This window comes from Tenebrio molitor, chromosome 2 (genome assembly GCF_963966145.1).
Source record: "Tenebrio molitor chromosome 2, icTenMoli1.1, whole genome shotgun sequence".
In the NCBI taxonomy this organism is placed as follows: Eukaryota; Metazoa; Arthropoda; class Insecta; order Coleoptera; family Tenebrionidae; genus Tenebrio; species Tenebrio molitor.
The window spans coordinates 11,018,994-11,043,266 of NC_091047.1; the positions used below are offsets into that span (position 1 = coordinate 11,018,994).

General features: G+C 33.3%; 4 protein-coding genes across 6 annotated transcripts; 2 read left to right on the forward strand and 2 right to left on the reverse strand.

The window, feature by feature from the left end:
* Positions 1-397: 397 nt before the first annotated feature.
* Positions 398-5,354, reverse strand: LOC138123836 (retinoblastoma-like protein 1). Its single transcript, XM_069038656.1, has 17 exons — positions 5,097-5,354; positions 4,737-4,993; positions 4,563-4,684; positions 4,302-4,511; positions 4,059-4,249; positions 3,716-4,006; positions 3,494-3,574; positions 3,394-3,434; positions 3,175-3,344; positions 2,931-3,120; positions 2,674-2,877; positions 2,366-2,543; positions 2,180-2,311; positions 1,928-2,082; positions 1,183-1,483; positions 1,010-1,125; positions 398-957 (listed from the first exon to the last, which is right to left on the reverse strand). Exons 2-17 carry the CDS (start codon positions 4,887-4,889, stop codon positions 649-651), a joined length of 2,844 nt encoding a protein of 947 aa, XP_068894757.1. The 5' UTR covers positions 4,890-4,993; positions 5,097-5,354; the 3' UTR covers positions 398-648.
* Positions 5,355-5,559: 205 nt separating this feature from the next.
* Positions 5,560-12,207, reverse strand: LOC138123838 (WD repeat-containing protein on Y chromosome-like). Its single transcript, XM_069038659.1, has 9 exons — positions 12,069-12,207; positions 11,515-11,851; positions 7,991-8,314; positions 7,774-7,929; positions 7,524-7,712; positions 6,489-6,680; positions 6,099-6,436; positions 5,887-6,046; positions 5,560-5,835 (listed from the first exon to the last, which is right to left on the reverse strand). Exons 1-9 carry the CDS (start codon positions 12,104-12,106, stop codon positions 5,599-5,601), a joined length of 1,971 nt encoding a protein of 656 aa, XP_068894760.1. The 5' UTR covers positions 12,107-12,207; the 3' UTR covers positions 5,560-5,598.
* A 297-nt stretch (positions 12,208-12,504) lies between these two features.
* Positions 12,505-14,149, forward strand: LOC138123843 ((Lyso)-N-acylphosphatidylethanolamine lipase-like). The gene is made up of 5 exons (XM_069038668.1): positions 12,505-12,814; positions 12,861-13,067; positions 13,122-13,448; positions 13,499-13,613; positions 13,667-14,149. Exons 1-5 carry the CDS (start codon positions 12,724-12,726, stop codon positions 14,034-14,036), a joined length of 1,110 nt encoding a protein of 369 aa, XP_068894769.1. The 5' UTR covers positions 12,505-12,723; the 3' UTR covers positions 14,037-14,149.
* Positions 14,150-14,980: 831 nt separating this feature from the next.
* LOC138123842 ((Lyso)-N-acylphosphatidylethanolamine lipase-like) lies at positions 14,981-24,025 on the forward strand. 3 transcript variants are annotated; one of them, XM_069038666.1, is made up of 7 exons: positions 14,982-15,244; positions 15,533-15,612; positions 22,375-22,581; positions 22,638-22,958; positions 23,008-23,122; positions 23,174-23,360; positions 23,434-24,025. In XM_069038666.1, exons 1-7 carry the CDS (start codon positions 15,186-15,188, stop codon positions 23,629-23,631), a joined length of 1,167 nt encoding a protein of 388 aa, XP_068894767.1. In that variant the 5' UTR covers positions 14,982-15,185; the 3' UTR covers positions 23,632-24,025. The 3 variants fall into 3 exon arrangements, with proteins under 3 accessions (XP_068894768.1, XP_068894767.1, XP_068894766.1); XM_069038665.1 differs by lacking the exon at positions 14,982-15,244 and adding an exon at positions 15,292-15,452; XM_069038667.1 differs by lacking the exon at positions 15,533-15,612 and having other exon boundaries at positions 14,981-15,244.
* The last annotated feature ends 248 nt before the right edge of the window (positions 24,026-24,273 follow it).

The following is a 24,273-nucleotide window of genomic DNA, read 5'->3' on the forward strand; positions in this document are numbered from 1 at the left end:
CTGCAAGAAGGAAGAAGGGGCGAAGGATGCGACGGGTCCGGGCTCCTCGTAAATATTTGGCTTGATAACATTGACACAAGATGACCCAAGTATTCATACAAATACACAAAACAATATTACAACAGAAATTTTAACAATATGACTGATTACTCACTGCACCATTTATTAACAACAAATGACTCAAACTTCGCCCTAATTTACATTAAGTATCGGTTTAAAAATTTTAGCACAAGCATCGAGTGCGAATTTCGTATCTCATTTCTTACTAAGCTCTACAAGCATAAAATTATTTCCTCAAATTTACAAGAAATTTCTATTTGAATTAAGTATGAAAAATAAGGATTTTTAAAATATTAATCACAAGTACGGGATTTTTGGCAGGAAACGAAATGTTGCGTTAAAACTTTATAGATTTATTTAAAATAGAGTGAAGTTTACTTCTTACAAAGATTGCCCCCGTAGACTTAATGTTTATTAAATATTTTAAAATAAAATAGACAGACACACGATAAAATTGGTGGGTAGCAGTTTGGTAGCACATTACAAAATAAATTGTCACAATTAATTATTATTAAAATTAAGAAACTTTCGACTATCATAAAATTAACTTTTATACATAATTAATATTAAAATCTAATTGAAAATATTCTATTCAGTGTTTTGATTTCTTCTTTCTTCGATTAGTGACTGAACTTTTCTATTTGCAACTCTTTTAGCGTTTGGTAATTCGTTTTCTCCTTCTATTAGAAGTCTCTTTCCTTGAACTCCGTTACCTTTGATTGCTTTGTTAATGTCCTTGAGATCTTTAGAAGGACTACGACTAAAGAAATAGCTTAGAACTTTTCCACTAACGAAACTCGAAGTAGGACTTTCTAGAGGTTTAATAGAAATGTTATCGTAAACCTGTACAACTTGACCCCTAGAAGCCGGTAAGGGACTGAGAAGGATGTCTCCAATCTAAAATGCATAATTAATATAATCTTAATCGTCAAATAAGATTTTTACTTACGTGCTCATCGCCCCTATCCATAAATTTCTCTGCGAATCTCTTCATTGCTTGGATAAAAACGGTGTTATAAAATTGTATCAAATCTCCTTTATCCTGTACCACTACCGAGGCACCATCTGCAACCGTAAAATTAAACAACACACGTTATTTATAAATTAAAACGTAAATATTACCAACAGTCTTGGTCTTCTTGCCGTTTAGCAAAACTTCACGGTATATATCACTCTTTGCCTGCGGCTGACTCCGATAATTCTTAATTATCTCTTGAAAACTTTTATTCAATTGGGTCAATTTACAAATCATGTACACGGCACACATCAATAACTGATCCAAGTTTCGATCTTTCATCAATTCACAATTGTTCTTCCTGACTGATTCTTCAAACACCGTCCAAATTTTTCGCTTCGTAGGCGTATTTGTAATTTTTAAATGAGTACACAAGTGTTCAAGTCTTTCTCCGGATAAATTATAAAACTGAAATGTTGCCTTCATTAATTTATACTCCTATCTTACTTTCTAGATTCTTTACGTATTAATTACTTTCTACAACAATTTGTATTGAGTTGCAGTAATGTATCATTAAAAATGTTTATACATTCTGAAGCGTAAATGTCTATAAATAATTAGTACGGCCCAAGTATGTGCCAATTTTATTAGTTTATATCCTGCACTCTATATAAATCACAAGTGGCCACATAAAGTTTATTTCGACATCTGCTATGTAAAACTGGATAATTATCTTCATTTTACAGTTTTACAGTAATTCTTTTTTGGTGACGCTCGTTTTCAAGGAATCCCTCCATTAAACAAATGCGCATGAGCAAAAGCATTTGATTTTAATTAGCAGACTCCATATTTAAAATTTAAAACTGTTACCCTTTGAAATATTTTCTAATTACAACGCACCAAATTACTTACTTTCCTAAGCAGTATCGGTAGTCCCCCCGTTCTCCGAGGTCTATTTGGCGCAGCATTCTCTGAACGTCTTGGAGTGGTCTGTTGAGACTGAACCCTTTGGCTCTCGTTATTAACAATGGGGATCATACGCGTGTTTCCTGTACGATCTTTAATCACTATAATCAAAAACAGATTCGATGCATTTAACTGTTACGAGATAAAAGAATACATAGATTAATCTATTTTTTATGCAGTATTGTAAAATAAACTTACTCAAATGGGCGTGCTGGAGCAACGACTGACTTGACTGAACTGAGGGAAATAATTCTCTGTTTACAGCACTACTGTGAGCTACGGGGGACTGAAATCGATCTGTTGCTGAAGGACCTGGAGACTGCATTTGTCCTAAGAATATTCAAAATTAACCTAGATGTACACTTCTACGACTGCGAATCTTACTTGGTTCCGAGTTTAAAATGTTTCTTAAAGTAGAATTTTCTGAATTTGATTCATTTTGTAAATGTCCTGGTAAGGCGGTCTCTTCAAAAGTTGGGACTTCTCTTTCTGACGATTTTATCGCCTCCCAAATTAAACTGTCTGATTTCCACACCAAAGAAGATAGTATTGCTTCTTCAATCTAAAATATAGTATATCAGGTCAGTGTCAATCTTTGAAACAACAGAATATAAACAATCAATTTAATAACGCGATAATTGATAATTTCATGGAACATACGGTTGTCAAAAAAATAAAAATGTAGTTCTTACCATGTTTAAATGTTTAATCGTGTCTCTGGAAAGTTTGTCCTTTGAACGAATAATCAGTTCAATTACTTTAATGAAATTATAGGAAGGGATTTTCAACACTTGCAAAATCCAAGGAAATTTATCGCAATAATTGTAAGAGTAAATAACAATTTCTAAACAACATGCAAACACACATTCATAAAATACATCTTTCTCGACGATCGCCTAAAATAAAGCAACTTTGAAACGAACCAAAACAAAATCATTTCAACTCTTACGGAAATATCTGTCTGTATCGCCTGCTCGTTTTGCAAGATACTTTCAATATATTTATAAAACAACGTGATCGCAATGTGTGCTCTCCTATTTGCGATTTCTCTTTGTTCCGACGGAACCGCTGCCACAAATCTTTCGCTCAGTTTTGTGACGATTTCGTTAATATTTTCAGCGGGATTCCTTCCACAAGACCTTGAAATAAATTTGTAAAATCTACAGCTATCGCAAGTGTTATCAGCAAATTACTCAAACAATTGCACTAACGCATGACTTGGAGCTGCTTGGCGACCTTGGAGCATATTATTCAGTCTGGAGATAGCTTCCGTTGCTGTCACCAACGGAATTGCTCTTTGCGGCTCCTTGGGACCGAGATACTTTCTTCCGGTAAGAGGTGTCAAACATTCTTGACCGACAACCTAAAATTTAAGAAAAATTACGAGTTTTTGCTCATTTCAAAATATTTACCATTTCTCTAGATAATTCTGGACTTGAAGTTGAATTGTCAGCTGAAAAATTGTCAAAAATTATTTTGTTTTTCATAGGCAACTACAAATTTTTAAATTACCAGCATCTTGACTGTGTAGTGATGAGCCTAGGGTGTTGCTTTGGGTTTGCTTCTCCAGTATAAGTTTCCTTCTATACTCAGCTGTAAATAACAGGTGTTAAATTCAAGGTCAAGACCATCTGTTCCTATAATACAATTGATCAGCTGTTTACACCAGCTGCCACTTTTTCAACCATACTAACATATGACTGCTTTTGACAGCTCAAGAAAGTCATGGCTTACCTAAAAAAATTCTCTCATCAAAATCGCTCCTCCTCAAGAAATTTTTCTCATAAGTGTTTGTTATATTTTTGAGATTTTGTTCGAAAACTGACGTATCAAAGATGTCTCCACCATCGGCGCTACTTCCCATTAGTATACCTTGATTGATCATATTTTTGATAGACACTTTAAACCGATATTCTTTAATGTATTTTACATCAGTAATTTCCGTGCTCGGGCAAAAGAGACTGACGATGCAAGGAGCCTCTTCTGGGACTATATAGGATGCCTGCACCCAATCAGCTGGAAGGCCTATTAAAGTTTGAAATTATAGATGCTGTTAACAAGAATATAATATCAATACCTTTAAATTCAGAATTCAATAGATCTCTGCGATCTGCAAGAAGTGCATTTCCAAATGCCCAATCACAAATTGCTATAAGTAAATAATTTGATGTGACTAAATCATTATTGTAGCTTATATCTTCACACTTAATTGTAATAAAAAGGGTCCAACAAAACTCAAACATTTTAAGTGGGGTACATGGCATTGACCTACAAGTGCAGAAAATTTCACTTTATCTACATTTACTTACTACAAACTTACTTTTGTTTGCGGTTTCTATGCTGTTTAACTTGTTCAAAATCTAGGTGTTCAGGAGTTTTGAAAATTGAAGAGAAGCAAGATTCAAATTCTGTAAAAACATTATAAGCAACAGCAAAGCTTCCTTCTAAATTTTCTATTCTCTTTTTGAATTCTTCTGGCATGTTTGCCATAGCTGACCATTGTTTTATTTTGTGAAAAAACATACCCCAGCTGTGGAATTGTACAACTTTAAACTAAATCTAGGCACCAGGTGTTAATTACCTTAAATTACAGTGCCGAAGCAGACTTGTCAAATTAATGCAATTACCTTGCAAGTCATTTTGTGCAAGTGAATTCCAACATGATACATATATTGCACAACCGATCCAGTGAAGAGGCTCTCCCTGAAAGAATTACAGATGAGTACTAATTGTAATCGAGTTGCAAAATACACACCTCTAATGTGAAATTTTTACTAATGGACTGAAAACGTTCCCAGGCGTCATTTGCAGTTCCAGCTTCTAGGTTTATTTTACTGCATAATTCTCTGTGTTTTTCGTTCAAATCAACGTCTGTCTCGTTGGACAGAACCATAATTCTGCTGCTCATATAAAACCCTATTCAGACTGAATGACTGAAAATAAATCAAAACTATTCGCTACTACAAGCTTTTGACAACGCCTACAAAAGGCGGGAATCCAGGCACGATAACACTGGAAATAATAAAATCACAATGTAATTCCTCACAACACATTCCAAATGACAATTTTCAACAATCAAATTGTGCAAATTTCAATTATATTCAACAATACGTACGCATTTTGTTGTCGATCGTCTAGAACTACTTTTAATTGCGCACGAAAAAATGATAATAACCCAGATATAACCTCAATTCGGATTTAGCACAAAACTTGCAGCAGACAATATATCTTCTCGCAATCACAACAATGATTAAAAAATAAACACCTAATGAATCAAAGAATTGTTGTTGAATGATGCTTGTACACCATTCTCGGATACAAACAACTACAGCTTCGCGCCAAATTTTCGCGCCACATAACACAGCGGATTGTTGTTAGGGGGGGATTTTCATTATTATGTTGGATGCACTGATTACAACAAGGCAGGCTTATTTAAAAATAATGTCTTGGTAGAAATCTGTAAACAAGCATGAAAATTTAAAAAAATGCTTTATATTTAATAATTGTTGCTTCGTAAGTGGTTACAATTGTCGATGAACAAGAGCTGTCGGGTTTTACAAAAATAGCTCTTATACATATTTGGTATCAAATAAGATTGTAATGAACTAATGAAGTATTTAATATTCAAATTCTACAAAACTGCTTCGAGAAGATCTCGGCGAACGACTTGAAGAAGGTTCCGAAAAGATTAAATCTCTGCAGCTAGCGTCCTGCAAAACTTTCTCAATATTCCCTACAATGTTTTTTATTCTTTTTTTATTGGGCACAGGAAGATTTGGTGTGAGACAAAGATTGTCAACCTCATGCAACTCCAGAGCCAAATATGGAGCCCCTCTCGCCACATGTTCTTGCATCTACGAAAAATACATTAAATTTCACATTCACAGTATAACACAATAGAATACTTTTAATTTTTTGCGTTCTAAAGTTGCAATTTTAAAATTAATATCACTATTATTATTTACACCGTTACCGTCCGCGAAAAGATCCTTTTCAAGAATGAAACTTAATTCTTTTAATCTTCTTTCTAAAATGGTGGAATCAATTTGTTCCTCGACATCCTCTCTGGAACAAACAAGCTAATACCTAAATAGTTATATGGTGGTAATATACCTACCTGAAATCTTCTACATTATCTGACGTCTTCCACAATTTTGGAACGAGCACGCTATTTTGCAAGGGTGGAGGAGGCAGAACTTGCATTTCTTGACATATTTCAATTTCATCATTTTGGTCAATTATCTTAATAAGAGCAATGTGATTACAACATGCCACCAACATGGGTGACCTTTCCCAAACGTCCAATTCACCATGACCACTCGGAGACCGTTTTGGTCCTGGATAAATACTCTCAATTCCCCATTCTATTGCTTTGCCGAAAATTGTAAACGAAGGAAAGTTAACAGTGAAACTTTGAATACATTTCTGTTCTTTCAGATCCCACAGTTTAAATGTCTGAAAAACGTTAAAACAATTTGAACGTAATTATATTTTTAACAACAATTACTCCGTCTGAAGAGCAACTCATAAAGAGTTTCGATTTGTCCATTATTTTTACATCTGCAATTCTTGCCTGGTGGCCGGTAATTATTCCTACAGGTTTTGAAGTAATAATAGGGTTCCATAGTCTTAAAGTACCATCTTCGCTTCCGCTAATTAAAACTTTATGTACTCTGCTTAGTGCAAAACAATTGCATCCCTAATAAATTTGTCGACAAAAAATACAGGGTGATTAATGAGTAATAATGAGCCTAACAAAATCTGTGCTGCAACCAACAATACATCTCCTCCATACGACTAAAGATTGTTAAGTTAAAATAAGCAATTATTACACTAATTATTTTGATTAAATTTGACAAATGTAGTGTCGGCATGTTGACAAGGTTTGTAAAATTAAAAAATATATTTTTTTAACGTCCGTCAAAAAAAGTGCAAGTTTTTTCATTCGTTTGCGTTCATAAAATATGTGATTTTTGAATCGATCAAGAAGCGTTAAAAAAGTGCCATAGCGGTTCATTTTTGCACGCATTTTGCGTTAAAAAAAGTGCCGTAGTTATAAAATTTTTCATTCATAATTAGTACTTTCTTTTAACGAGTTCGTATGTAAATTGGGATTTTTTTGGCATGAGTGGCCCAATTTAAAACGCCAGTAAAACGAGCGTTTTAAAGGTCCACGGGTTTACACAGAAGAAAATTTTAAAATTTTGAGTGTCGAAAAACTTGTTATCTAAACTTACGGACGCCAAAAAATTTTTGTGTGCAACTCCTTAGTAAAGTATCTTTTTTTTACTCGGCGCATTTGCGCACTCGCTTCGCTCGAGCGGCAAATTTTTCTTCTCGTAAAAAAAAGTATTACTTTACTCACTTGTTGCATAAATAACTATTTTAAAATACATTTTTTAATCCACATAATCGGTGCAAATGTTATGTTCACTGCATCACAAATTTCGTTAGGCTCATTATTACTCGTAAATCATATATTTAGTAGAAAGTAGATTATAAGTCGTAGCGTAATAATAAAAATAAGTAGGTACCTACTCACTTTGGGCATTTTAAAAATGTAAGGCTTGTTTTTATTTCCTATGTACTTTATCACCACTGATGAATTAGAATCTTTACTGCAAGATATAAGAGTTTCATTATCGTCAAAATACTTTAGATGTCTTACACATTCTGGGTGGAAACGTCCATTGCGTTTAATAATGATAAAATCTTTCTCATTTGGTAGCTCCTAAAAATTAATTCAATTCATCATAATAAGTGAAATTATTTTCTAGGAAAATTGGTCTTACATCCCAATAAAATAAATTCATTTTATCGTTATGTTTTTTTCTTAATAAAGCAGTTCTAGGCTGTAGAAACATAAATGAAAATACAATTCCACTGTCATCCCCCATAAACAAGACACTTTCGTTCTTTTCGGCGCTACTGCTCTTATAAGCAAAACACTAAAACAGTTTGTCATTATGAGTAGGTAGTAGAATGAAATCAAACCAACGTATAATGTACCTCCACAATGTTGGGTGTGCTCAAAATAAGCCAAAGAGGAACGTGTTTTAATCCCGATGCTTCGTAAATCACTACGCTTCTAGCGGTGTTGGTTGCAATAAACATAAGAATGTCTACACAAAAGATTGCGTCGGTAACCCATCTGTTTCTTCTTCTTCGATGCTCTTCTTTGCGATTAATGTCTTCTCTAGTCATTATTAAGTGATAAGTCGTTAAAAAGTTTAAATTACCGTCATATAAACCGACTCTACCATGTTTTGATATCATAGCGTAGCAAAAATATTTTTCAGTTTCGATTAAAACAATTTTAACAATTGTCTCTCTCTGAAACACTCATAATTTTGGAGTTAAAAAAAAATTAAACAAATTAAAGCGAGTTGAAACTTCGCTTTTCGAAAGTTTTGTTATTATTATCGTTCATCATTGTATCATATTGTTTTGTAGTCGTTCAATAATATACAACTTTGTATAAATCAGAGTTTCATCATTTGTTATTGTCCGAAATAAATTGTTTTTATGCAAGTTAACAATGTAACGATGAAGTAATTTTGATATACGAGTAATAAGTGTTATTTGAGTTGTAACAAGCAACGTAATAGTAAATGTAACACATTACCAATTTTAACTTAGTTTTTTACTACTTTCGATTGGTTACAACATCGACCTAGCATTCCTTTTTGAATTTTTACTAGCAAAAAGAACCCGTCGAAAATAGTACAAATTTTGTAAAATTGAAACCATTTCTGGACTGAACTGAAATACCGGATGCGCCGGGCAAATGAATTTTACAGCGTTTGTACAATGGCCGGCAATAAAAACTAGCCATCACTTTTTTGTCACATCAAAATGCGCATGTGTAATCAATGCTTTAATGGCACTGACATTTAAAAGATGGCTAACTTTTTTGCCGGCCACTGTACTATTGCGATCAAAAAATTTCGGACACTAATGTCATCGTGCTCTAGGATCGTGCTGTCATACATTCTAAAACGACCCTTATGTATAAATAACCTCAATTTTAATTGTGTCAATTTTGAAAATGTGAATGTCAGATTTACCGAGAAAATATTCAAGAAGTTTTAAAAATCAGGCAAATGGAATAGAACGAGGTTTTAATTAATAAAAAAATATACAATAAATACCCAAATGTACTCGTATATTAAAAAAATTATATTTTAAACCGGTGTCATATTGACAACAATTTCATCTTTCATGTGACAATTTCAATAAAGCATGATTTAGAGTGACAGAAGTTTGATGTCCAAAATTTTATGATCGTAATAGTACATAATAGGTAGTTATTTTTATATTAAGTGCGCGAAGAAAGTGTTTTTTGTGCATGAAAAGGTCTTTTACGCCGAGACGAAGGTCGAGGCAGTATAAGCCTTTGAATGCACAAAAACATCTTCTCGCACAAAATATAAACAATATTTTTTCTATAATTGATTAAAAAAATTGAAATTAAAAATTCAAATTTTTGAAGGAACTCTGAAGTTTCATTGCAGTGACCATGTTGCTAGGTAACTAATAAAAAACAGTGCGTGAAATGAAAAACAGAAATAGTCGTATGCGTGAAATTGCATTTCACACACTGTTTTGTATGGTTTCTATGGTTTCGATCTTACTAACAATGCAAAAAAAATACACGTCAGAAAATGACCCATTTCAGGCACAGATAACTAACTATGCGTGAATTTCAATTTTTTGAATCAATTATATACAGGGTGTCCCAGAACTCGCGGATCAAATTGAAACTGTATATTCCTTGATGGTAATGAAGGTAAAAAACGTTTAGAAAAATATTCAGGGTGCAACAGCTTTTTAGTTATGAATTAATCAAATTGACCAATAGAGATCGATTTAATTTTCCCTTTATGAGAAAATTGAGTACCTTCCCTCAATTGCCAAGCAACGTATAATTCGATGAATAATAAAATTATTTTCAATATTTATCTGGTCAACTTGTCGAAACAGACGTCAAAAGTGACAGCTATTTTTGAAATAACCAAAAATGGGATAATTTCGCCAAAGGCAGGCGAACAAATGTATAGAATCTAAATCAGGGAACGCAAGAAGTTAGTTTCTTATTCCGGCAATTAATGAAATGTGGTTTGTTATGTTATGAGTGAAAATTTCCAGAGCAATTGTAACCTTGAGGGGTATGGCAAATTGACGGGAGGGATATGATGAATTGAACCTTTGTTGAAGGAAGGTAAAATGGCGACGTAGTGTCAAGTGAGTAATACATATTACTACCTTAAAAATCTTAGTAAAAAGTGAAATATGCAGGGCCTGTGAAGTGAATCGGAATCACAAGAAATTTATCCTGACTCCTGTGCATCACACTGCATCTGCAACGTATTAGCGCAGCTACACGAGCGGGACTCGTCATCGTCGAAATGAAAGAAAAGACTTTTAGGAACATTTTTGACAGTGCAAAAAAAGCTGGAGTTACACGTAGGTTTTGAGCAACAGATCACGCATAGTGGCAGTTCTGAAAGAAAGAAGACAAAACTGGATTGAACTAACCTATTTATTTTAGCATCATTATTAGTAAAATTTTAAGATCAAATTTTATAACTAAACGATGTAGAATGCAACAAATGAAATAAGAAACATGCAAAATAAAAAGAATAATTTATAACAAGTGTTCAGTCTAAGCATATTAGGAATAACAGTAGCCAGTCTTTCGTGAATTTGGTCATTTATTTCTTCTAAAATATTGATAGGTTCGCGGTAAATATTGTTCTTCAAATATACTTCTTCTACCGTCGTCATCAAAGTACTGAAGAACAGCATCTTCAGTCTCTGGCGTTCTAACTTCTCGCGGGGGACCACCAATTTCTTGTCAGCTAGGCACCAAGGACCCAATATCTCGAGCACGGTACACCAACCGTAGAAATACGTTATAATTTGGATGTGGCAAACGTCGTGGAAAACGTATTGCATATTCCCTTGCATCCTCACGTGCATTGCGCGGGCACTTTCCATAAATTATGAGCATTTCGGCATTCTCTGCAGCTGTATACATGATTTCAATACGAAGTTTGACAATTTCGAATCAAATTATAACTTGACGTTGTCAAAATCTTCACAGTTGCCCAAACATTTACTTGAAATTCCATACTATTCTTATTAGAATTATGTTGCTAGGCAATTCAAACCTTTGGTTAAATTTACGTGAAATTCAAATTAACAGCGTCCTTCTGATTGGTTAACTTTAATTATTCATTACAAAAAATCGATTATACCCTGTCCTTTTTTTTAAACGGTATTGCTTTCAGTTATCACTAAGGAAAACGCACTGTAAGTTTGATCCGCGAGTTCTGGGACACCCTGTATATAATATATATAATTAAATTTAATAAATAAATAAATTAAATTTAAATATTTTTATTTAGTGAAAATTTGTTACACAGTCAACAAATAAATAAATAAATTAAATTTAAATATTTTTATTTAGTGATATTTAATAATAAAATAAATATGTTGCAACATTGCAGTTGCAGTCCTCGATAACTTACCCTGGTTTGTGGAACAGCGATAATATTTCCTAAATGTAAGCTGAGAGTTTTCAAACTTGTCGGCATCAAATTTTTTAATAGGAAGTCTAAAAACTCCGACCAAGTAACTTTAATTGGATTCATTTTATTGATTTCGTCAAATAGCGCAATACTTTGAGGAACATAGTTCGAATGATTGAACGCTTCATTGATTGTATTAACAAATTCTTCTTTGCTAAGACCTTCATCGTCGGTGCTTTTCTTGAATAAAGTCTTTAACGTGCTCAGATGATTTAATGAGATATTTTGAACCATATCGTGCCACGATTGGAGCGACAAGTCTTCCTCAGAATTTAAACTACACATAAAATTATCAGTTTTTTTTTTCATGAAGTTATTTTTGATACAAGTGTAGATACGAAAAAGTCATTAAAATTTATTTTTGCTTTAGTTTATTGTTTTTTTTTTACCTCTGAATAATAATTATTGAATCCTCAGGAGTGTTTTGACCAAGTTTTTTGGAGTCTGAACTACTAGGTATACGTCAGGACAAATAAAAAATTATGGGGTCTCACCTCACATTATCAAGGTTTTGCAAAAGGTTTTCATCCATCGATTGGCTTTGACAGTCCACTCAAGATTAATATTTATATATCTTGTCTGCGATAAACAGTCTGAACCTCTACTTTTACTTAATTATCGATCAAACTAAAATTATTTGATGAGTGTTTTCAAATGGTTTGTCTGTTGTTTTGACGATATTTATAATGAAAACAAATCCAAAACACAGTTGCAGATAAGGGCATCAAATGACGAGAAACGCAGACGGCAGACGCAACTTAATTTAAACTCAACTTCTATGGCATAAGTCCAATCACCTTAGCCACAGTCTTAGCCAGTCCTAGCCAAAAATTCGCCTGGTCACGGACTCACGGCAATTAGTTCATTGTCACTGCCACAATCTGAGTCAAGTTCAGCACCGATTAGACCTCTCGGTTCAGGTTTGAGTGACGTAATAGTTTAGTTACGAAACAGTGATCATATCAAATAATTTGAGCCAGTTCTGCTGAATCACTATGTCATTATCTGTGAGCACAATAATGAAGGTGGAATTATTCAATCTGTGGCAATCTACATCAATAAAGCGAACAATACGAGTTGTTACCTAGTTCTATAAAAAGTTAGGTTATATCCGGGAAAACTTAAAAAAACACACAAAATTCAAGTGAAATGTCAGGAACTGTAGCAAATCAGGAAAAATGCGGCTGGATCAAATATTCAGAGACCAAACTTGTTACGCTGGAAAAGAAAATATTTCAAGGTAAAATTTTCATGAGCTTTTGTTGTTATTAATTTTTGTTTTTTAGTTTTACAGACAGCATATAAGGGGTGGCATGTCCTTATTGACCACAAATCAAACGTTAAAGCTAGAATATGGACGATTGCTATGAATGTTGAGTCAAAAAACACCCCACTAGTCCTTCTACATGGTTTTGGAGCTGGAGTAGCATTTTGGTGTTTAAACTTAGACTCCTTAGCAGCTAATCGGCCTGTATATGCCATAGACATTTTAGGTAAAAATTATCAAAGCTGAGTAAGCTAATAAATGACATGTTAAATGAGTGCAGGCTTTGGAAGATCTTCAAGGCCTGATTTTAGTAATGATGGCCAAGAAGCAGAACAAGAATTTGTGGAGTCAATTGAAAAGTGGCGTAAAGAATTGAATTTGGATGAGTTTATACTGCTAGGACACAGCATGGGTGGTTATTTAGCTACTAGTTACACAATTTCTTATCCTAAACAAGTCAAACATTTAATCCTGGCTGACCCCTGGGGATTTGTAGAAAGACCAAGTGATTTTAATCCACCTTTATGGTTAAAAACTCTTGGGATTGTTTTGTATCCATTCACAGTATTCAACCCTCTAGCAACAGTCAGAGCTGCTGGACCTTTTGGTATTTTTTAAAAGCTTTACCTAGACAGTTGTTTCAATGTATCATTTCAGGCCCATGGATAATAAAAAAGATGCGATCGGACATTTCAAATAAATATGCTGGGAGACTAGAAAATCATGAAATTATAACAGATTATATCTATCAATGCAATTCACAAAAACCGACGTAATTATTTGTGGTAGTAAGAAAATTGTAAAGAATTTTGGATGTAATTTTAGGGGTGAGACTGCTTTCCACAAAATGATCAGAGGTTTTGGATGGGCAAAAAATCCAATGCTAAACAGGATACACAAACTAGACAATGGAGTACCAATCACTTTGATGAATGGTTCCAACACATGGATGGACAAGAGTGTTGGTAAAAAGTTGCAAGAAATGAGACAAAATTCATATGTCAGATTGGAGATTATCAGTGAAGCTGGACATCACGTACACGCTGACAATCCTGAATCTTTCAATGAGATTGTAGTTGATGTGTGTAATTTAACAGAAAAAGAGTTGAGACAAGTCAATAAAGTTATTTCTGAAAGTGAAAGTCTTCAAGATGAAGAGGAGATAGTTACAGAGAAGCAAATAGTCTCTTCATAATATTTAAATATTGATGAGACACCAACAATTTTAGATTTAGTACCATTATGTAATAACTGCTGCATAAGAAAATATAGTTCATGAACGGCTATTAAATATTACTACACATTTTATCCTGTATTTTTGTTTTTTTTTAAGGTAATGTTGACGTCATATATAAGTTATAATTATTATCGATTGAAGATAAGTACACAATGATAAAGCGATACTTTGTAGTGCAGTACGTAATGTTTATTTGTAATACATTTATATCGTTTTTAATAAATTTATTGCTATCTATGTGACCCATAATACACAGCACCATTTTGACATAACCAACTAACCAACACTCGCATAATTCAAATCTGTTTAATCCCATTTTAATTGTTTTTTATTTGTGCCAGAACACTTGGTGTTGTAATTGATTATCTACTAATTTTCGTTTAATTCTATGTCTGATCACAATCTGCAATGGTTTACATAATTACCTATTTACATTTTTTTACATACAAATTTGCGAACCGTTCAAGTTTTTTTACACGCTCAGTACTACTATCATTAAACGTCTAAAGTACATAAGAGCGACGTTATATTTAAGTTTTCTTACTGATAGTGATAACACAATCAGTCATGTAGGTGAAACTTAACTATGTATTGCTGTATCAGATGATAAATTCACAACAATGAGACTTATTTCTGTATGTTACATCTTCCTATTTTAAGCTGTCTTTAGGCAATTGTTACAAATTAACCTTGACCCATTTTTGCATGAGCAAATTAAGTCATTGGTTCATCAAATAAATTTCAAGCGATAACCACGTGTATACTGGTAGATAAAAAATAATAAATATACGAGGAAACGTTGTTTTTAAAATATGCAAGTCAAGGTTGGTTGTTATCTGTTGCATGTTTATGGTAATGACGTTTTTAAAAGCGGGATGTGTGGAAAGCTTGTGACTGCGGAGTTAGGTAGTTCAGTTGCAAATTACAATAATTGTGCATCAGTGGCAGAGTACTTTTACTTTGGGCGAACAATGTGGGGTTCAAATTCCGTGTATGACTAATGGCGATAATGCTTGATTTATCTGAAACAATGGGAAATTCATATTCATATTTGCTCAAGTGTTAGTGAGGTTAAGATCGTATTTGCTGATTTATGTGACGATTATAATGTCCAGTGTTGAGAATCCCAGAAACGACAAAATTTTGGTGGCGAACCATGCATCGAGGTAACAACACTTTTCTATGTGTACACAAACTTATTGATAAATTCAAACCACACACAAGAAAATTTATGTCAAGTTGGTGTCAATTTTATTAAATTTCGTTTCGTGTTGTGATGTCCGAGTTTATTTTCAAATTTATGTTGGCTTCAGTTTTTGCGCTTGTGGTCAGTCTGTCCACATTCTACTATAAATTTGTTATTAATACACTGAGGTGAGCGCTTACTTACATAACATAACCTAAATTTTCATTACACGAAAAACTTTGTTGACGATGGTTTTTTTTAATGACAGCTGGTTTAGCCCCGACTGGTTGTCATGGAATAAGTACTCGGAGACTATGCTGAGAGCTCTAGAGAAGAAGATTCTTCAGAGTAAGTTTGACCTTGTTTTTTTGTACTGTACGGAAGGGTTGTTTTTATACGCAACGTGCTCTGTTAGGAGCAATGAAAGAACCCCAATAGTCTATTTATTAATCTATGGAAAGAACTTTCGAATTCGAATGTTCAGAGGCTGCACCTTCATCTTCGTTAAGTGCTTTTGGGTATTTAACAGAGCATAACCATTTTGTGTTAAATTTCTTTTCACATTGAGTCAGAGCAAGCTAAAAAATGTAACTATAACTAAGGTATGTATACCTCACCTATCTGATATTTTGTGTTTATCCATAGGGACAGGGGTAAATCTTAATAATGAGCTGTACAGGTCTCAAATTATACAGCTACCATCAATGCGCATTTTTTTATAAACACAAAAAAATTAAATTTGATGTTTGTTACGTTAAGATCACTTTTTGAAATGTTAATTGAATATTAAAACCGTCATTACAATCTAGATATTGCCGCTCAAAAATTGATATTTTATAATATTCTGGAAGAAACTTAAACTTCAACATCGAAGTAAATTCACATTTGTTTTGCGATTTTGATCATATAAATTCCTTCCAAGAATAATACATATCAAATATTCAGTTTTTTGTTTTGATGAATGAATAGTTATTTCCGAGATTCACTTATTCATGCATAAGATGCTGCTCTTAAAATTTAGCTTGAATGTTGAATGATGAAGCTGAGGTAAAAATGTACAAAATTGAAAGTCAAATTTAAGCTATAGCTTGCGTTTAAAAAATCGCAACTATATTTTTGAAAATATTTCTCTAAGTGCGTGACTGTTTATAGCTATCGTGTATTTTTACTGCACGAGTAAGTGATAAAAACAAAACTTTTTTGATAAATTTAACACAAGTCGCATTTTTGATAATTGTTGTAGGTACTTAACAAGTAAACCACCACGATAGGTAATTGTATACCACCGTAAAATATTTTTAAAATTTGTTTTGCATTAGCATTCGCTTTTAAAATAAATTTGCATTTGAATAACTCCAATTCGACTAATACTACATAATACGTTAACATTTGGTGATATCTATGAATAATAAATTCGAAACCATTTGAAGTACATACGAGCACATATTATTGATATTACATAAATATACATGGTATGCAAAATTTTATCGGTTACTGTATGCATATTATTCTTTCAAGTAGGTACGAGTATGATCAAATCGGATAATAAGAGTTTATAATCCAAAGTCGTCAGAGATATTTTGAAAATGTAGGTATCATCATACCTAACATAAATTGAGAAGTAAATTTAAAAACAGATTTTTAAGAAAGTTGGGCGCTTTGTTCGTTATATCTATTTTAATATATTTTTTTTTTTTTAATTCAATCATCCTGTTATACAACGAATGAAAATAACAACTTAATTGGACAGAACAATATAATTTTGTTTTTATAGCTAGCTAATTTTAAATAATAAAACTCTGAAATGACCAACGAATAATCAGTCTCCTGTTAGAACACAACACATTTCTTGTAAAGATTGCTAAGTGCAAGTTTCAGTTTTTGGAAATTTAATGTAAAAATAGTACATTCTTCAACGGGCGTATAATGATGGCTCAAGGGGATGAAAATGCCAACACGAGTCGTAGGCGAGTGATGGAATCGTCCGAGTGAATAATAGCCGTTATACGCGAGTTGAAGACTATACCAAGAAAAAACAATCTTTGAAAATTGAATTTAATTTTACTTATAATATTTCACAATTAAAATTGTGCCTCGTTTTGAGGATTGCTGCGGGATGTATTGTTTAGAAACGCATCCAATTGACAATTGCTGGTGATAGAATGTAAATACGAGGGATGTGATTGGCCGACAGCCGTGGGTTTTAATAGTTTCTATCATTGTGTGGAATTGATATCATTGTTTCGTTGAATATCCAACAAGAATGCATTCATTCTTTAAGAGTCGTGGAGAAAAAAAACATATTTGAGAAAATAGACCCTGTAGAATCAAAGTTTTTTTTTAACCTTCCTCTATATTTATCTAAATTCATGTGGTTAGATCATTCCCCTGCTATCTCTTTAAAAGCTCCAAATTAATATGTGGGAATTAATAATTGTTTTAATTCTTTTAGTCACACAATAATAAGACAAATGAATCCTATTAGGTATGTCCAGTTAATTGATAATGGTAACGTTGCTGATTTTTCTGAGATGTATTATAATAAACATCAACAGTAAATACAAGATTTTACGATTTAAAAGAGTACAAGTAAAAACAAAGTTTTGTGACTGAGGTAAATAAGATAAAAATCATCACCTTTTGTAGTATACTTTTAGTGATCGCTTACACTAGTACGTATTTAAATTTTTTTTTATGTACCTAGTTCAGGTTGTTTACAAATAATGTTTTATGTTGACAACCAAGGTTACCATTAAACCAGAAAATTACATTTCAAATTAGAAATAAGGTCACCAAAAATGAAATTACATGTAAACTCGGTACAGGTTGCAAAGACACACTTGTCATTTGCAACAGCATTTTTTTCATATTTCTGAACCAAATAAAGGCACAAAGGGACCAGAAAATCATAGTTTGGGTTGAATATTTTCCATATAAGTACAGTCTTAAAGTAATTTCAAATGACTAATGCCATAAAAGTGCTGTTGTAAATGACAAGTGTGTCTTTGCAACCTGTACCCACTTTAAGTACGGTTGGCTTCAAAAAAAGCGGGAACTGTCGCAAAAGTTCTGTCAAATTTTATTAAATTTTTATAGTTTGAAACAGTCTTTTAGAATGTAGGTTAAAAAACTACACTTATGTGTCAGAAATGTCAGTTATGCAAATACAAATACTACTGTGAAACAGACACAAATTGACATAAATTGACAAATTAAATTTCCAATTCACATTAGGTCAAATTTCATTTCCCGTTTTTTTTTGAAGCCAACTGTACAGTGTGAACATGCAGTTTGGAACAAAATTCATAATAGCGTTATGTGATGTTTTTAAGAAAGTCGCTCGGACAGGTCAATTTTATTTCGAAAAATTAGATCCTGTGACATGCAATTTGTTAAAATGACGTCATTGGTTTTTGCGCAATGACGTCATCACCTATTTTTTTTTAAAGGCAACCCCCACTTTTTTCTTCTCTTTATAGACCTTCCTACTACCTAAGTCCTAAACGAAAACAATTTTTTTTGGGAACATTACAAATTTTACGATTTAATTTAATTTTTTATGTAAAATTTTAATTGACCTCAAACAAAAATAAACAAACGTCTAAAAGGTTAACAATAAAATTTAATGTAAATGTTGAAATTGTTCTCCGCCAATCATTTGGCACTCACCGGCACTTTGTACACTGCGCTCAATAATGTCAGGGCTTATTTGTTCCATTTCAGCGCGAATTCTCTGCCGCAAATCTTCTAAATTGTTTGGTCTATTAAAATAAACCTTCGATTTCAAATAAACCTATAAAAAAGAAAATACATAAAAAATTAAATTATATTTTTGAAGTAAAATAAAGTGTCATGTAAGGTACCAATTTTTTTCATTGATGGGTCGTAGGAACAGAAGAAAAAAGTGTAGGCTAGGTTGTCATTTAAAAAAATTGGTGATTTACGTCATTGCGCAAAAACCAATGACGTCATTTAAACAAGTTGCACGTCAGAAGATGGCATTTTTCGAAATAAAATCGACCTGTGCGAGCGATTTTCTTAAAAACAACACATTACGCTATTATGAATTGTGTTCCACACTTTATGTTCACACTGTATATAATACAATTTTAACGTAACGTCGCTCTGATTATCACCCATTATTTATTCTTCTACACAAAATATGTATACTTTATTTATCATAATCAGAGCGACGTTACGTTAAAATTGTTTTGTATCGGTAGGTACATTTCGTGTAACAGAAAAAATCCGTTTGCTTTTGCCACGACACACTCAGTTATCACTTATCAATGACTGTTTCATCGTTTACAATAAGATGCCCCTTTAATTTTGACAATAAATAGTAATCATTTGGGACCAGATCTAGCGAAAAATGGGGTTGCCTCAATATTTTGCAACCAACATTAAGGATCACGATCATGGAAATGAAGCTTTTATGAGCCGGAGCATTGTCTTGAAGAAATAATGCACGTCTTGTCTGAATTTTCCCCTTGATGAATGCTTAATTGGTCACCTTGTTACAATATTCATATTTGGTCTCTTGAAAAAGTTCAGAGACGGTTTGCCAAATCTTTCATGTATTTTTCTTCTGGTGAGTATCCACAGAGAGGTGTCCCACACGAGACCCTTTTAGAGCTTCTAGGCGTAAATTGACTAGCATTAAATTTCTCTCAGACGTTTTTAATTACTCAGTTGATTGCCCCTACTTATTATCGCAGTTTTCCATCAGAGTTCCCTCCTTTAGTTGTCGTAAGCATAATACCTTCTATCCGGATACTGCGAGGACCAAACTGCTACAACGTTCTAGCCTATATCAGATTGTTAAGAATTACTCTGAGTCTGATGTGGAGGGAAAGCTGGACGTTTTTTGTACCAACAGGCAAGAGATCAGAGAGCATTGAGTTCCTATACAACCTAATCGAGTATCAACAGTCTTCTCGCCATGAGAATCAGTAATATTAATCGCTGATCGTTTTTAGTTGACTCGTAATTGGGTTATTCACCTGTGAATCAACTTTATACTAATAATAATAATAACGTTAATTAATTAACATAATACTGCTCTGTTTCATTATGATTACTCGGTAAATAATCATTCAAAATTACTCTATCTGATAATGAACCTTTGTGTCTCCACTCCACACTTGATGCTTTGACTTCGGACCAAAGTGATGACTACTCCAAAGTTTCTACTCCATTCTAAAAAAGTCACAACTTCACAATCTATCGTAGACTTCCAGTTAAATTTAAAATATTTGGACTAGTTTTTTGCCCCTTGATTTGAACATACACTCTCGTCAAATACTTCAATCATATTATCATGGATTACATGCGGTGATAAATGTTTTTACAGAGGTATTTTCTTACTGCTCCGATCTTAATTTGATGCATTTAAGAGACAAATAAACTTAATTAATCAGTTGGCCGATTCATCTTGATATATAAATTTTCTTCTTCCACGTCTTCTACGCCACTGACAATATCAAGGACTTGCCAACTTCGGACACTGTTAATGGTGTTTTTTTTTTTCAATTAAAAATTCAATTAGAATGCTAGTTAAGCCTGATTTTCAAAGTTTTACCACTTGAAAAAAATTGTGTACAGAAAAGGACAAAACTAATGACGAATCGAATCCATGCTGGTGTGCGGACCAAAACAAAGGAATCACACACTCACTCACTGCGTTTGAAATCCGCAGTTGCACAACATTTTTGACCCTATATTCAGCTCAGTTTGAGAAGTACATACAACATCACATACATACATACAGAGCGTTCGTAAAGTTCGGAATAAAATGACAACCCCCACTTTTTTCTTCTCTTTCTGATAGACCTCCGTACTACCTAACCGATGAATGAAAAAAATTAGTATCTTACATAACAATTTTTTTGAAAAAACGACATTTTATTTACTTTTTAATGTATTTTTTTTTTTGTATGGGTCTAGTTAAAATCGAAGGTTTATTTTAATAGACCAAACAATTTAGATGATTTGCAGCAGAGAAATCGCGCTGAAATGGAACAAATAAGCCCTGACATTATTGAGCGCAGTGTACAAAGTGTCGGTGAGTGCCAAAGGTTTGGCGGGAGGGAATTTCAACATTTGCGTTGAATTTTATTGTTAACCTTAGATGTTTGTTTGTTTTTGTTTGAGGTCAATTAAAATTTTTTCAATAAAAATTAAATTAAATTTTTTAAGTAGTATTTGTCATTTTCTTTAAAAACATGTTATGTAAGGTATCATTTTTTTCATTCATCGTTCAGCTAGTACGAAGGCTTATCAGAAAAAGAAGAAAAAAGTGGGGGTTGTCATTTTAAAAAAACATTGATGACGTCATAATTGGGAGATGAAAGCTGTCAACATAAAGTAAAGTACTGAAGAATATGCAGTTTTTAAAAACAAAATTGACCTCTTCGAGGATTTTTCTCAGAAATTCATACTTACAGTTTTATCGAATTTATTCCGAACTTTACGTATAACGTAACATATAACGGTCATTGGACCGTTTGCATTTTCAAAAGTTACAAGATGTTAGTAAATTCTTCTTGTTATTATTATGTGTGTGTTTATTGATTTTATAATAAATTTTGTTACTAGGTAGAGAGTTTTCGTATTGCACAGTGAAGGCTACCAGTTATGTCTTTTTAAACAATGAAAATCTATTATATTGTCTTGTTGCATATCCTCCACGTTTTTCCATTCAAAATGTTATTTTATGATTATTAACGTCATATAAACAGGTGTTGTTTTCTTATCATTCTTACGACCATGTCATTCGAATAATTCATTTCCAATTTTTCAGTTAGACTGATTCTGTTATCTGTAATAGGATAGATAGATTTTTTAACCTTCTCTTATTTAATTATTTTTGAGAATGAGACAGCAAAAACTGTAGTTCTTAATCGATTAAATATTACCAAAACACACGTATAATTAATCACTTTTGTAACACAAAAAAAAATTACTGTGACGTGATCGTTTGTTGTATTTTGCTGTTGCGATTATTTTCAAACACATTCTTATCACTATTATGCAAAATTTCATTTATATAATTTTGGTGAATTTTATTCGTTGACGTCAAACTTCAAGGACTACTGATTATATTTTCAGTTGTAAAATCCGCCTATCGAGGATGGTACGTCGACATAGGGCCAGTAGTGGGCCCAGCGGACAAGATTTGGACAATTTCTTTCAATACGGAATCACCTAACACTCCTCTAGTTCTTCTGCACGGTCTAGGCGCTGGCGTGGCCCTCTGGTGCCTGAACTTGGACGCATTTGCAGCAACTAGGCCCGTCTATGCGGTCGATCTTTTGGGTACCTAACTGGTCACAAAGTAAACGTGTCGTGATAAATAACGTAGGATTTCTCAGGATTCGGTCGTTCCACACGACCCACTTTCAGCACCGACGCGATGGAAGCTGAAAGACAGATGGTCAAGTCAATTGAAGAATGGCGAAAGGAAATGAAATTGGAAAGCTTCGTGTTGTTGGGACACAGCATGGGAGGGTTCCTTGCAGCGTCCTACGCCATTTCATACCCAAATCACGTGAAACATCTAGTTCTGGCCGACCCGTGGGGCTTCCCGGAAAGGCCCCCGGAATTCAACGAGTTGCCGCTTTGGATCAGGACTCTTTCGTACATGTTGCAGCCGTTCAATCCTCTGGCGGGGATCAGAGTTGCGGGACCCTTAGGTTCGCGCTTTTTGCCATCAGGTGAATTAGTTACGAACCGGTGTTTTAGGGCCTTGGTTTATCAACACTTTGAGACATGATATCACTAAGAAGTATGCTGCCGCTATCGAGCAAAAGGATCTTATCCCTCAATACATCTATCAGTGCAATTCTCAGACTCCGAGGTTAGGAAATTTCTGTTTTGAAAAATGGTTTGCTTTAAGTAGTCGTTGCAGTGGTGAAAGTGCGTTTCACTCCATGATGTCTGGATTTGGGTGGGCGAAGAATCCAATGGTCAAACGGATAGATACGATGAAGAAAGATATTCCCATCACTTTGTTGTATGGGTCTAGGTCGTGGATAGATCATTCTGCTACAGACATAATAAAAAATAAACGAATCGATTCGTATTTTAAATTGCAAGTGAGTGCAAGTGAATGTCATGTTTTATTAATTTATAATTTAAAAAATCGATTCTAAGGTGATTTTTTTTTAGGTTATTACAGGAGCTGGTCACCACGTTTATGCCGATAAACCGGAAGCTTTTAACCAGATAGTTTTGGAAGCATGTGCACATGCTGACAACATTTCCCAGAGTAAATACTTAGCTTTAATGCCGCCTCAGTACAGTGAAGAAGTGAATCAAACAGAGAGTGAAGCAGATAGTGAGACTATACAGCAGTCGCCCAAATAATTAATAATAATTAATTAATTTATAATTGACTCATCTTTTATTAATGAAAAATTCATAATATCTTCACTGATATTCCTTTATTGTTTTGTGAATAAATTTATTTATTTTATTGAAATAAGCAGCGAAAATATATTTTTTGATATAATTTATTTATAGGTAGGTAAAATGTGAAGCGAAACAATATTGTTATTGATGGTGCTGTGTTTGTTTTTACTCCTAATTCATAGTTTTTAGACGAAATGAGAGTTACATAAAGAAATTACCTATTTATCAACAATGTGGGTTTACGTGATTTTGATATAAAAAGGAATTTTTAAATGTCACTCGTGATAAATAGATTTTGTAATTAAGTTTTTTGTTGTTTTATTTTTGTTGATTAAATGAGTACCTACTGGCCCTTTGTTTGTTTTTTATGTAGGTACTTATCCTATATCACCTACTAAAGAAGATTTGGGAAACGGGGTCCGGGGTAATCAAGAACAACTGTTTGAGTTGGTAGTACTGAATTTTAATTTTTAAATGGTACAACTGGAGTAACTTCCGATTATTAACGGCTTCACACTGACAGCTGGATCATTGACAAGATTAAAAGTAACATTTGACATTTCAGATTAAACAACGTGAATCTGTTCGAGAGCCTAA

Excerpts from the sequence above, each read along its gene's own strand:
- LOC138123836 (XM_069038656.1), bottom strand. The coding sequence starts at position 4,889 with ATGAGCAGCAGAATTATGGTTCTGTCCAACGAGACAGACGTTGATTTG. Across the intron at positions 4,512-4,562 it reads CTTCGGCACTGTAATTTAAG|CTGGGGTATGTTTTTTCACA; the intron begins GTAATTAACACC and ends ACAATTCCACAG. Across the intron at positions 2,544-2,673 it reads CGATTAAACATTTAAACATG|ATTGAAGAAGCAATACTATC; the intron begins GTAAGAACTACA and ends ACTATATTTTAG.
- LOC138123838 (XM_069038659.1), bottom strand. The coding sequence starts at position 12,106 with ATGGATGAAAACCTTTTGCAAAACCTTGATAATGTGAG. Across the intron at positions 7,713-7,773 it reads TGAATTTATTTTATTGGGAT|GAGCTACCAAATGAGAAAGA; the intron begins GTAAGACCAATT and ends ATTAATTTTTAG. Across the intron at positions 6,681-7,523 it reads ACATTTTTAAAATGCCCAAA|GGATGCAATTGTTTTGCACT; the intron begins GTGAGTAGGTAC and ends CAAATTTATTAG.
- LOC138123843 (XM_069038668.1), top strand. The coding sequence starts at position 12,724 with ATGTCAGGAACTGTAGCAAATCAGGAAAAATGCGGCTGGATCAAATAT. Across the intron at positions 13,449-13,498 it reads CAGAGCTGCTGGACCTTTTG|GCCCATGGATAATAAAAAAG; the intron begins GTATTTTTTAAA and ends GTATCATTTCAG. Across the intron at positions 13,614-13,666 it reads TGCAATTCACAAAAACCGAC|GGGTGAGACTGCTTTCCACA; the intron begins GTAATTATTTGT and ends ATGTAATTTTAG.
- LOC138123842 (XM_069038665.1), top strand. The coding sequence starts at position 15,355 with ATGTCCGAGTTTATTTTCAAATTTATGTTGGCTTCAGTTTTTGCGCTT. Across the intron at positions 22,582-22,637 it reads CTATGCGGTCGATCTTTTGG|GATTCGGTCGTTCCACACGA; the intron begins GTACCTAACTGG and ends AGGATTTCTCAG. Across the intron at positions 23,123-23,173 it reads TGCAATTCTCAGACTCCGAG|TGGTGAAAGTGCGTTTCACT; the intron begins GTTAGGAAATTT and ends TAGTCGTTGCAG.